At 42.9% G+C, this 13,813-nt stretch overlaps 1 protein-coding gene across 1 annotated transcript; it reads left to right on the top strand.

Moving 5' to 3' along the window:
- The first annotated feature begins 7,479 nt into the window (after nt 1–7,479).
- LOC121797241 (kinesin-like protein KIN-5B) lies at nt 7,480–13,299 on the top strand. Its single transcript, XM_042195996.1, has 23 exons — nt 7,480–7,637; nt 7,914–8,043; nt 8,139–8,294; nt 8,367–8,704; nt 8,783–8,921; nt 9,191–9,288; nt 9,372–9,528; nt 9,608–9,677; nt 9,764–9,840; nt 10,015–10,068; nt 10,137–10,217; nt 10,299–10,410; nt 10,496–10,582; nt 10,694–10,869; nt 10,956–11,117; nt 11,216–11,323; nt 11,399–11,557; nt 11,638–11,721; nt 11,814–12,019; nt 12,110–12,211; nt 12,299–12,408; nt 12,489–12,640; nt 12,893–13,299. Exons 1-23 carry the CDS (start codon nt 7,504–7,506, stop codon nt 13,082–13,084), a joined length of 3,084 nt encoding a protein of 1,027 aa, XP_042051930.1. The 5' UTR covers nt 7,480–7,503; the 3' UTR covers nt 13,085–13,299.
- Nucleotides 13,300–13,813: the final 514 nt, after the last annotated feature.

Genomic DNA, 13,813 nt, shown 5'->3' with positions numbered 1-13,813 from the left:
AACCAAAGAGTTCGGCCCCAGCCTACAGCTCGGTAAAAGCCAACCAATCAAACTCTGCTCTCAGGTCGGCATCAAGCTCTACTCTCAGATCGGCAAAAGCTGCTCGGCCATAATTCAGCAGTTCGGTCTCAGTATTTGACCGAACTAGGAGATAGTGGACTCATGCAGGATTTCCACCTCCACTACACCCACGATCTATTTAGTGGTGTCAAGCAGTCATTAACTCATGCAGGATAGTGGACCCATGCAAGATCGCCACGATCTCCACGACATCCACTACCTAGTAAATAGCTGCATGCCACGATCTTGGTCCTTTGTATAAATAGAACCTAGATCTGATAGATAGGGTTACATTCTCTCGATCTCAGGAGATAAAATACAAAATAGCAAGTCTGTATTGTAAGCTGTAGAAAACAGATCAAGCAATACAACTCTGCCTTCTTTTCTTCCCGTGGACGTAGATTTACCTCAGTAAATCGAACCACGTAAATTCTCTGTGTCGTGATCTGTATTTTCCTGCATTCACTAACATCAAATTTTCGCGGAATCATCACTGGCGCCGTCTGTGGGAAACAGAGAACCAAATTTGTGATAAAGCGAATTTTTGACCCTTTTTCCACCCCAAAAAAAATGCATACCAGATCACATAACACCCATAATACCGTTCGTGATAACCGTGAGGAAGCTAGTCCAGCTCGCAGGTCTGAAAAACGGCCTCGGGAGACATCTACCTCCGGTTCTCACGAAGAAGGAACAAGCCACTCCAGGAGTCATCGCACCGAGTCTTCCCAGCAGCCCGATTTAAATGAAGCTGTCAAGCTGTTCTTGGCCGAGAAGCAGGAGGAGTTCTTAACCTTCCTGCAGAAGAGCCAACAGCCGGAGAAGACAACGACGGATTCTCCCTCCTCATCTAGGCATGAAAGTCACTACCGCAGTAGTGACGTGTCTTCCAGGAGAAAGAATCCTCAACCCCGACATGTTCCTGTTCCTCCTCGGTACCGGAACCACAGGAGAACTCCATCTCCTCCGTACCGAAGAGATGTCGGGTTCGCCATGTACGGAGCATTAAAGACTCCGTTCTCGGACGATATCACCCGAACTCCTTTGCCGCGGAACTACCGAACTCCGTCGATAACCTATGACGGACTCGTGGATCCTCATGATTTCTTGGGACGCTATCAATATAACATGGCGAACCAGGGTCTCAACGAGGTCCACATGTGCAAGCTGTTCCCCGAGCTGCTCATCGGGAACGCCAGAAGGTGGTTCGACAGCCTTCCTCAAGGCAGCATTAGATCCTACCGAGATCTAATGGATGCTTTCCACAGGAGGTTCTTTCAGAAAGCGGAAGCCCGGATCACTTCGGCTCAGCTGCTTTCTATTCGTCAAGGTCGCGACGAAAAAATCAGCGACTTTATGACAAGATTCCACAAGGAATGCCTGCAAGTAGACGATCTCAACGATCTGCTTGTCATCTCGGCATTCCAAAATGGAATCCTGCCTGGAGCTCTCTACAGGAAGCTCGTTGAGTGCGGTCCGCAGACAGCTCAGGAAATGTGGGACATTGTGGACCAGTACTCCCGGGCCGATGAGGCAGACCGTCGCAAACGGTCGTTAGACAGCTCATCGTCCCGAGGAGACAGAAGGAAGCCCGATCATAGCGATCAGGGGCATCCTCGCCGGACTCCATTTGAAAGAATTCAAAGGGCTCCGGTGCGAGACAGATTGGGACCCCGTCTCAACCCCGAGAAGCCGCCTGCTCAGTTCGTACCGCTGAACAAGTCAAGAGCGGAAATTTTCGAACTACATTCCGATATGTTCGAAAGACCAAAGCGGATGACGAAATCAGCCGTGCGGCGACCTCAGGATCAATATTGCTCCTTCCATCAAGCCCACGGACACAATACCGAGGAGTGCCGAGATTTGGCTGCAGGTATTGATGTTCTTGTGAAAACAGGAACGTTAAAAAAATACCAAAGCAAGCAGCCGAAAAAGAACAAAAGGCAGAGAGGTGCGAACTGCAATCCTCAGGATCCGAAAAGGCATGAGGATCCCGAAGACGACGACGAGCCGCAATATGATGGAGTAATCCAGACTATTGATGCTCTCCCTGCCGGGAAGACTAAGTCGTCCCTAAAAGCAGAACGCAGAGGTTCTAATCAAGAGGAGCCAACACATAAAAGGCTGAAGAAAGACGAAGTGATTACATTTTCAGATGCCGATCCCGTCCCAGCCATCTCTCCTCACCAAGACGCTATTGTCATTCAAGCCGGAGTGGCAAACAAACTGATCCACAGAGTATTTGTGGATACAGGAGCATCAGTCAGCATTCTTTTTAAAGAATGTTTCGATAAAATGGAAGTGGATCCAGCTCGGCTTAGTCCGGCTCCACTTCCTCTGAAAAGTTTCGCCCAGGAGGACACCCGCCCTGAAGGCATTATCAGCCTTCCGATCACGGTGGGAAAAGCGCCTACAAGCTCCAATACGATGATCGAGTTCTTTGTGGTGAAAGCTCGGTCCCCGTACAACATCATCCTGGGGAGAGACTGGCTCAACACAGTTCGGGCCGTTTGCTCTACTTATCACCTCACCATCAAGATCCCTACTAAAGGAGGGATAGCGGTCATCCGAGGTGACCAAAAGAGAGCAAAGGAATGTCTACAAATTGCGCTTAGAAGTGCCGAGCAGTCAGATCGGCACCATCAAGCATAGCAATCACAGCAGCCGGAGTCAGAGGCGATGACCGAAGTCATACCGGAGCCGAACTCGATGACAGTTCAGCTGTACGAAGACGATCCATCCAGAACGGTTAAGATCGGCTTCGCGGGAACGCCTCTACTTCGGGAAAAAACCATCCAGCTCCTCAAGGAGTATAAAGACGTCTTTGCATGGTCTCCGTTGGACATGACCGGAGTGCCCCCCGAGGTAATCACTCATCGGTTAAATATTGATCCTTCGGTCCGGCCGATAAAACAGAAGCAAAGACTCTTTGCGGCAGAACGAAGTCAAGTCATCCATGACGAAGTCCGTCAATTATTGAAGGCGGATGTGTTATTCGAAGTGAAGTATCCTTCGTGGGTGGCCAATCCTGTCATGATCAAGAAAAAGGAAGGAGGATGGCGGATGTGCATAGATTTCACCGATCTAAATAAGCATTGTCCCAAAGATTGCTATCCCCTTCCGAATATAGATAAAAAAGTAGAAGCTTTGATCGGCTTCGAAATTTTCTGTTTTCTTGATTTATACAAAGGATATCACCAAGTGTTGATGGATGAGAGTGACGCTCCGAAAACAGCTTTCATTACCGATTTCGGCATTTTCGCTTATAAAAAGATGCCATTCGGTTTAAAGAATGCCGGAGCCACTTATCAAAGGATGGTAGACAAGCTTTTTCGGCACCTGATTGGAAAGGAGGTCGAAGTGTATGTTGACGATATAGTCGTCAAAAGCAAAAGCACTTCGGAGTACGAGCACAACCTTAAGTCCACTCTCAACGTGCTCAAGAAAGCCAACCTCAAACTTAATCCCCAAAAGTGTACCTTTTTGGTAGATTCGGGAAAGTTTCTGGGTTGTTGGGTTTCAAAGGACGGACTCAAGGCAAACCCCTCAAAAGTTCAAGTCGTTCAGAACATGGCAATGCCGAAGTCCATACATGACGTGCAAAGGCTAACCGGATGTCTAGCCGCACTGAATCGATTCCTTTCCCAAGCAGCCGAAAAGCAACTGCCGTTCTTCAAGGTGTTGAAAAAGGCACCAAAGTTCGAGTGGGGAGCCGAGCAGAAAAAGGCCTTTGACGAGCTCAAAAGTTATCTAGCCGAGCTTCCTATTCTCTCTGCTCCAACCGAAGCCGAAGTAATATTCTTATACTTAGCGGCATCCGATCAAACCATTAGCGCGGTGCTTGTACGAGAAGAAGGCCTAAAGCAGTTTCCCATCTACTCTACAAGCCGAGCATTAAGAGGTCCAGAAACAAGGTATCAACCTCTGGAGAAAATTGCTCTGGCGTTAGTAAATGCAGCAAGGAGACTGCGGCCATACTTCTATGCTCACAAGGTATGCGTCTTAACCGATCTGCCTCTTCGGCAAGTTTTGACCAAGCCAGAAGCATCAGGCAGAATCGCCAAATGGGCCATAGAGCTGGGAGAACACTCAATCGAGTACCTACCTCGAAAAGCCATCAAGGGACAAGCCTTGGCAGATTTTCTTGCAGAGGCCAAGTTCGATCAAGCAATCCCTGTCATTGCCGAACAGAAAAATTCTGCCAATGCCGAACTAGCACAGCCCTTGGAATCCGAAGTAGAGCCGCCAGACTGCTGGAGCGGATTCGTAGATGGAGCTTCAAACAAGATGGGAAGTGGAGCTGGTATTTTACTCGTCGCTCCCGACGGACACGAGGTAACCTACTCACTTCGGTTCTTATTCCCCACTACTAATAATGAAGCCGAGTACGAAGCCCTCCTTGCCGGACTCCAGTTAGCGCAAAGTCTGCTCGCCAAATCTCTCAAAGTCCATTGTGATTCACAAGTCATAGTAAATCACATGTTGGGTACAAGTGAAGCCCGTGACAAGAGAATGAAGAAGTATTTGGACAAAGCGCAAAGCATCAGCCGAAGTTTCTCCTATTTTCGGATAATCCGCGTTCCCAGGGCGGAAAATAGCCGAGCAGATACCTTAAGTAAGTTGGCCTCAGATCCGAGCTCAAAGGCGGAAGAATTAATGCATCGAAGCATTGATGAAGCCGAGGTACATTCAGTGTCCAGCTCGCCGAACTGGATGACGCCAATCTTGCAGTATCTGGATCAAGGACAATTGCCCGAGGATAAGAAAGAAGCTCGGAAGATCACGTGCCGAGCACTCCGGTACGAACTTCATGAAGGAGTCCTCTTTAGAAAGTCTTACCTCCAGCCGTTATTGCGGTGCGTAGGACCAGAAGAGACGGACTACATCCTCAGAGAAGTTCATGAAGGATCGTGCGGCAGCCACATCGGAGCTAGAGCTTTAGCTAAAAAAGTTCTAAGATGGGGATATTACTGGCCAACCTTGGTACAAGAAGCAGTGCAGCTCGTCAAGACATGCCCGAAGTGCCAAATCCATGCAAATATCCCAAGGATGCCGCAGACCGATCTATCCACTATGCAAAGCCCTTGGCCTTTCATGCAATGGGGCATAGACATAGTGGGACCACTTCCTCAAGCTCCTCGGCAAATGAAATTCCTAATCGTTGCCGTGGACTACTTCACGAAGTGGGTGGAAGCTGAACCATTAGCTGCGATAACGAGCTCAAAGGCATTGGACTTCGTCTGGAAGAACATAGTGTGCCGATTTGGCATACCCCACATCCTCATCTCGGATAACGGGACTCAGTTCACCAACAAGACGTTCAAGAATTGGTGCCAAGAGCTGAATATTCAACAGCGGTTCACTTCAGTCTCTCATCCACAAGCAAACGGACAAACGGAGGTAACAAATCGTATCCTGGTGAAAGGGTTAAAAGCTCGGTTAGAACAAGCCAAAGGACAATGGGTAGAAAATCTCCCTCAAGTCCTATGGTCCTACCGAACTACACCCACAACCTCCAACGGTGAAACTCCGTACAGTCTGGTGTACGGCACTGAAGCCGTAATTCCGGTGGAGATCGGCGTACCCAGTCCCCGAACTCTAAATTTCTCCTCAGAAATGAATGACGACGGACTGAGAGCCGAGCTAGATCTTGCCGAAGAAAGAAGAGAATTGGCATGCATAAAAGCAGCCAAGTACAAGGAGCAAGTAGCCCGGTATTACAACCAAAGGGTGAAGAAGCTGCTATTTCAAGTGGAAGATCTCGTCTTGAGAAACAACGAAGTAAGCCGAGCAGAAAAGCTGGGCAAGCTCGAACCCACATGGGAAGGTCCGTATCGGGTGTCAGAAGTCCTCGGCAAAGGGTCTTACAAATTGGCTCACATGTCAGGAGAACAGGTACCCCGAACATGGCACATTTCCAACCTCAAAAAGTTCCATTTGTAAGAGACAGTCCGGTCAGTCAGTCTTGAGTCCTGTTCAGTCAATGTGCTTTATTTGGTTTACTTGGTCTTTATTTGTCTCTGTGCGTTTTTGTGTGTTTTGTCTGTCTCTGTGCGTGTCGTCTCTTACAAATGATACTGAGGTATCTTGTTCTTCGAAGGCTGATCCCCTTCTTAGAACATATACAAGCCAACGATTGTGAGTCAAAGCTTCTACAGAAGATACAAGACCACAATTCAGCTTAAACAAGCAGTTCGTCTGAAACGAGCTGCAACAAGCCAACGATTGTGAGTCAAAGCTTCTACAGAAGATACAAGACCACAATTCAGCTTAAACAAGCAGTTCGTCTGAAACGAGCTGCAATAAACCAACGATTGTGAAGTCCAAACTTCTAAAGAGGATACCAGACCACAATTCGGCTTAAAAATCAAGCACTTCGTCTGAAACGAACTGCAACGAAAGTCCGATTCTCGCGATAAAACTTGCCTGAATTAGGACAAGGGAAAGTCCGATCCACGCGATAAAACTCGCCGAATTAGGACAAGGGAAAGTCCGATCCCCAAATTAGGACAACGGAAAGTCCGATCCGAGCGATAAAACTCGCCAAATTAGGACACAAGCTTAGTCCGGTCAAAGATGTTTATTTCATCAGACCAAAGACGAGTCCGGTCAAAGATGTTTATTTCATCAGACCAAAGACGAGTCCGGTCAAAAAAGAGTTCACTTCATAAGACCAAGGACAAACATCGACTTACCCCGTACCTTTATCCAGAATGCCGAAGTAATTCACTTCGCTTTCCGGGGGGGGGTAGTGATGGAGTACGTACTAAACAAGGTACTAAACAAGCCCAACAGCAGTAAAGCCCATCAGCCTAAAGCCCAAGAAAGAGTATCAGTTCGGCATGACTAAAGAGTATCAGAGTTCAGTTCGGCACAACCAAAGAGTTCGGCCCCAGCCTACAGCTCGGTAAAAGCCAACCAATCAAACTCTGCTCTCAGGTCGGCATCAAGCTCTACTCTCAGATCGGCAAAAGCTGCTCGGCCATAATTCAGCAGTTCGGTCTCAGTATTTGACCGAACTAGGAGATAGTGGACTCATGCAGGATTTCCACCTCCACTACACCCACGATCTATTTAGTGGTGTCAAGCAGTCATTAACTCATGCAGGATAGTGGACCCATGCAAGATCGCCACGATCTCCACGACATCCACTACCTAGTAAATAGCTGCATGCCACGATCTTGGTCCTTTGTATAAATAGAACCTAGATCTGATAGATAGGGTTACATTTTCTCTCGATCTCAGGAGATAAAATACAAAATAGCAAGTCTGTATTGTAAGCTGTAGAAAACAGATCAAGCAATACAACTCTGCCTTCTTTTCTTCCCGTGGACGTAGATTTACCTCAGTAAATCGAACCACGTAAATTCTCTGTGTCGTGATCTGTATTTTCCTGCATTCACTAACATCAAATTTTCGCGGAATCATCAGTCTGTATCAACCATGGCTCCTTCTCCGGCACCCTTTCTAACGCCACGGCCCGAAAGGAGGCGCCCGGATTCAAGAGGTTCCGACTGCAATTATATTCGTTCAGATAAGGATAAAGAGATGAACGTCCAGGTTTTGCTTCGATGCAGGTATATTCTTCCCTTTTGATGTTTTGTTCGACTCTATGCTTCTTGCTGATGTTTTCCGTTTTATAAGTCTGATCGGTGCCATGAGCTTTTAGTATAGAATTTGCAATGATCTCTGTCTTTTCTGTTTCTAGTTGAAGCAGTGTTTTTAGACATGTTTTTTTCTTTTTAAATAATAAGTGGAGTAATTTTAATGATTAAAAACTGATAGTTTAGTAACCAGGCATAATTTGCTGCAGAATATCTTAATAAGTTTGTTTTATTTGAATTTCACCTCAGGCCCCTAACTGATGATGAACAAAGGTTGAACATGCCTTATGCAATTACGTGTAATGATAGCAAAAGAGAGGTTACTGTTTCGCAGTCAGTAGGTTCTAAGCACGTGGATCGAGTCTTCACCTTTGATAAGGTATGGTTTCCCTTTCGAACAAGTTTGTGATTGTTTGCCTGATATTGCAAGTTCTTGCCTCATAACAATACATATCGATTTCTGTCGTTTGAAAGGTTTTTTGGCCAAAATCACAACAAAGGTCCATATATGATCAAGCTATTTCTCCAATTGTGGCTGAAGTACTAGAGGGCTTCAACTGCACAGTCTTTGCATATGGGCAGACCGGAACAGGAAAAACGTATACAATGGAAGGGGGCATGAGAAATAAGGTAAGGATTAGATTTCATGACACTATCCAATTCTATCGGGCACATCTGATATAATGAGTTACTTTGTGGTAGGGTGGTGAATTGCCAATTGAGGCTGGTATTATTCCTAGAGCAGTTCGTCAAATATTTGACACCCTTGAAGCACAAAATGCTGATTACAGTATGAAAGTGACATTTTCGGAACTCTACAATGAGGAAATAACCGACCTGCTAGCCCCAGAGGATCAACTAAAATCCACAGAAGATAGATTAAAGAAGCCTATTTCTTTGATGGAGGATGGAAAGGGTTTGGTGGTTGTAAGAGGCCTTGAAGAGGAAACGGTGTACAGCGCTAATGAGATCTACAGCCTATTGGAACGAGGTGCTGCAAGAAGACGTACAGCAGACACCTTATTGAACAAGAGGAGCAGGTTTACTTTGCTTTAGTTTGGAACAACTGTTTTTCTTAAGCAATCATGAAAATAAACCCATTTACCTTTGTTTTGCAGTCGATCACATTCTATCTTTACTATAACTATTCACATAAAAGAAGGAACAGTTGGAGAGGAGGAGCTCATCAAATGTGGGAAGCTCAATCTTGTTGATTTAGCCGGGTCAGAGAACATCTACCGTTCAGGTGTTCGAGAGGTAAAATAAATCCCATATTTATAACAGATTAAAACAAGTGCAACTCTTAAAATTTTGATTATGATTGCACAATTTGGTTAAGGATCTTTTGCCAGAAGCATTTAATCACAGGGAAATAACATCACAATGGTGGTATTCAATCGAACTTACCACTTGAGAGATTTCTCCAATCCATATTTGTAGCTTCATTGTTCACATTGAATGCTAAATTTCTTGTCTGATATATAGCTTTGTGTTCAATTATTTATGTGAGTACAATATTCTCACAGGCTCGTGCAAGAGAAGCTGGAGAGATAAATAAGAGCCTACTAACTTTAGGCCGTGTCATTAATGCATTGGTGGAGCATTCTGTTCATGTACCGTACAGGTGAGAGCAAGTGATGATTTTTTTGTTGCTTTAGAAACAAACACTTATGTATTAAATTAATGGCATCTTCATTTGTCATGCAGGGATAGCAAGCTTACCAGGCTTCTAAGGGATTCATTAGGTGGGAAAACAAAGACTTGCATTATTGCCACAATCTCTCCGTCTGCTCAATGTTTGGAAGAGACATTAAGCACACTAGACTATGCATATCGTGCTAAAAGCATAAAAAACAAACCAGAGGTTATTGAAGCTTTTACTATATCAGTTTTTCATTGAAACTTCAATTGGTGCATAAACTAAATTACTTTCTGTTTTGAAGGCAAACCAAAAAGTAACCAAAACTGTGCTGCTTAAGGATTTATATGTGGAAATTGAGAGAATGAAGCAAGGTTTTCTTTTTCTTCTTTGCCCATGTAATGGTTTAGATTAGTTATGCATGTTTAATTGACATTTACTCTACTTCGAATGTGTTCAGATATTCGAGCAGCAAGAGAAAAGAATGGTGTTTACATTCCACATGAGAGGTTTCTCCAGGATGAAGCAGAAAAGAAGGTCAGTTGCTAACAGTAAACAGCCTAGCTTAGTTCTGGAACTACAAAATTCTTTTATGCTAGAGTTTCCAGTCTCATTTCACTTCTATGTGCTCTAAGTGAGAGCGTCTGAACATGATGTAATTTATAGATATCTAATTTGTTTAGTCTGTTGGTTAATGGATGACACTTGCAGGCTAAAAATGAGAGAATAGAACAGTTGGAGAGCGATCTTAATGAGAGTGAGAAGGTGAATTTTTACTCGTTTCTCATTACTCTTTTCTCCAATAATTTCGGCTGACTTGTCTAGTTATGCAGAAAGTTGATAAATTCCGTGAGCTTTATCTCACTGAACAAGATGAGAAACTGAACATCAAAAGTGAACTTAAAGACTGCAAGGTAATAAAGAAGATAGAACATTGGAAAATATTTTACTTTGTGAAAATTTCTAGTCATTCAAATTATCGTGCATTTTTCCAGAGGAATCTTGAGACGACCTATAAACTCTTAGAAGATCTAAAAGAGAAATATAAGATGGCTCTTTCCACACTGAAGGAAAAGGAGGCTCTCATCTCCAAACTACAAAATTCCGGTACAAGCCATTTTTATTAGCGTCTAGTCATGTATGTTACCCACTTATCATTTATTGAAGTAAACGTTAACATCTCATTGTACAGAGAACAGTCTGGTTAGTTGTGCAAAGCAGTTACGAGTCAACTTACAAGATGCATCTCAAGATATTTCGGCTCTTTTTGGAAAAATAGGTAATAAAGTTTCCTTTTGAAATATTATGCTATACTTTCGATTTATATTTCTCACTAAATATAGCACTTTAAAAGTATCTCCCGACTAAGTTTGCACCAAAATTCTTGCAGATCGTAAAGATAAATTAGAAAAAGAAAATCAAAGCATTCTCCTTGCATTCGAAGTACAGCTTGGCGAAAGTTTGAAAGACCTACACGAGATCATCAAGAGCTCAGTATCCCAGCAAGAACGACAGATGAGATGTGTTGAAGAGTACATCACCACATTTCTTGCTAATAAATATAAGGTATAGTGTTTTGGAAATTAAAATGTAGCAGTAGTTTAAGTTTTTCGAGAAGCTGACACATTTGGTTGGAAAATTGTTCATACTAGTCGAATGAGGCCATGGAAGCAAAAGTAAAGAAATTGTTAGAGATTTATACTACGGGAAGTCTGGACATGAAGAAGGTTACATATGCACTGAAGACAAAAGCATCTTCTGATCTGGAAGAAATAACATCTGTGATGTCAGCCCAAACTATTGCAGTTGAAAATGTATGAAGAATCTAATTGTTACTTGAATATGTTCATTGTTGATAGTTTGTAGACATTGTGTATCACCTATAAATATGTTTCCTTAATTGTCTATGCAGTTCTTCCAAACTGCAACCTTGGAGTCAAAGGAAGTCCTTTCTGACATTCAGAAGTCCTTAACTGAACAGAAAAGGATGTTGGCTTTCTCTGCCCAACAGCATACGGAGGTTAGCATGAGACACTCATAATATTTCGTTGTTCCTTTTGTGGACATCTCCAAACTTATGTCTTAATACCCTCAGGGACTTAATAAGAGTCTGGTCTCGGCACAAGTGATATCAAGTGCTGCCATAAATTTTTCTAATGATCTCCACCGGCGAGCTTCTGAACTTATGACACTTCTTGAACAAAGTCATGCTGAAAAATCCCTCCGACTGAAAAACTTTGAACAGATGTTTAAGGTCAGGGTTTAGAATTTTTATGTAGCTCTGATTTTAATCTTAAGTCCATCACACATTATCATTGTGTTCTCTTGCAACAGGAGGAAGCTTCTAGAGAAGAAAAATTAGCTATGGACCAGATAGCAGCCATATTATCAACTCTGACATCCAAAAGAACTGATATGGTAGTAAGAAGTTACTTTATTTTCTTAAATTCAATAACATGCTTGCGTTATCTGATGGTAAGTGCTAATGTTTGAAATATGCTAAACCTCAGGTATACAAGGCCTCAAAGTACTTTGAAGAATCTAACACTGACGAAAGCAAGAAATTGCTGCAAGAGCTGTCTAACATGCAGAATCTTTTGAGTTCGGAAGTAAGGGATTTGAGTGAATACGCAGAGAAGGTCAAGGATCACTACATGGAAGAAACATTCTCATCTGCTGAATGCATTGTTGCTATGGAAAATAGCTTGGTGGAATGGTAAAATTCTTTCTTTAAAGTCTGGCAAACAGCAGAAATTTGAGTAATTGGGGGAAATGGAAAGCATTCTAACATTTTACATGTGCACAGTACTGAAAATGTGGAGACGTCTAGTCGACAGTGGCAAAATGCACAACTGGGCACGACTCATCTTGCCAAAAACAATCTTCATGACATAACATCTGTTATGCAGTAAGTTTACTGAATATATAGTATCTGCTGTGAAATAAGTTTCTGAAGGACATGTTCTCCTGATCCGTCATCTCCTATCTATTGCAGGACAAAAATCATCGAAACTCATCGCATGCATGACTCTCTTGCTTCTGTGTCCTCGTGCATGGATGCAGAAGTTGATTCACACGTCAATGATTTAATGATGGCTACAAATGGTAATCTAATTGTTTCTTAATTTTTCCATAGAAGTTTCAAGTTTTGGCAGCCTAACTAGACAACTCGTATGTGTTTTCAGAATCGTTGGCATTGGACAAAGTACTTTCTAAGGAAATAAACACGATAACACTGGCCAGTTTGGATCAGCTCAATTCAATGAGAGTGAATCATGGTGAATGCATATCACATATTTCCAGCAGATCAGAGCAGTGCATTCATAAAGAGTACTTGGTAAGCCTTCATATCCTATAGTAAGCAATAACACGTGTTTATGGAAGTCTAACGAGCAAATAAATGCCTCTGGATTCACTTATCTTAGAATAGTAGCAACAAAAAAAGTGTTATAGTATTATGGCTTTTGCATGAAAGAACCAGTAGTTCGGTCTTATTAGAAAATGATGGTTAAATGGATAATACTCTAATTTCAAATGCAACAAAAACTAGATGATAATTAGGGAGTTGATCCATATATATTTTTTTCAGGTCGAGCAGAAGACCAATGTGACTCCTAAGAAGCGTGCGACTGCAGTTCCTAGCTTAGAATCAATAGAGGCGATGAGAACTCCTGTTCGTGATCTTGATTCCAAAAGTAGGTTGAAATTGGATAGCATTGATATCAAGATTATGCAGGATCCACATAGAAATCCATTTCAAGATGTTAATGGAGTAATATAGTTAGTGAATTAAAGAAGTAATACTGGTGTATGTAGTTTGAAATACTCATCTACTGATGAGTGGCAGTAGTCTCTCCACATTGCTAATGTCTGATGTTAGAATTGTATTCTTCTTTAGCAGTTTTGGAGAGAGTATGGAATTTACAAATTGTGCTACTTGGTATGTTCTATGTAGTATACAAGTTATTTTTTCTTCTATTAGCACCGTGGCGGTTATATGTTTTGTTAACTAGTTCATTATTTTTAATAAATGGATGGACAGTGATAAGTCGTATTCTAGACCTTGGTTACTGGTCTGTAAAACAGTTGCTAAAGTGTGCAGGGAAAGGGTTCCAGTCAGAAGGAAAGGTATCGGATAACTCAAGTGAAAAAGGGCATCAGAATGTTGCTATACTGACCAGTATGCATGCCAAAAAAAAAAGGCTCGAGATGGAGAAGAAGGATTGCTGAGAAGATCAGTCACAAGTAAGGGCAAAAGGGTCATTTCGCGAAGAGAGTCTACCCTAAAAATCAAGGGCAGGCCTCCCTATAAAAGGAAGCCACTTGGAGAGAGAAAGGAGGGATCAGAGGGAATCAACTTTTAGGAAAAATACTCTTAGTTAGAGTAGTTCTCTCTCGGCAGATCAGTCCTTTAGCCTAGTCTTTCATATTCTCGTTCCTCGCCACAGCCATGGTCACCTAAGAGTTTCATCAGTTCGCTGGAGTTCTGCATTATCTCGTTCCAACCAAC

Source organism: Salvia splendens, chromosome 3, assembly GCF_004379255.2.
Source record: "Salvia splendens isolate huo1 chromosome 3, SspV2, whole genome shotgun sequence".
Classification (NCBI taxonomy): Eukaryota; Viridiplantae; Streptophyta; class Magnoliopsida; order Lamiales; family Lamiaceae; genus Salvia; species Salvia splendens.
The sequence above is the reverse complement of the archived record's forward strand: the minus strand, read 5'-3'. Positions and strand labels throughout refer to the sequence as shown.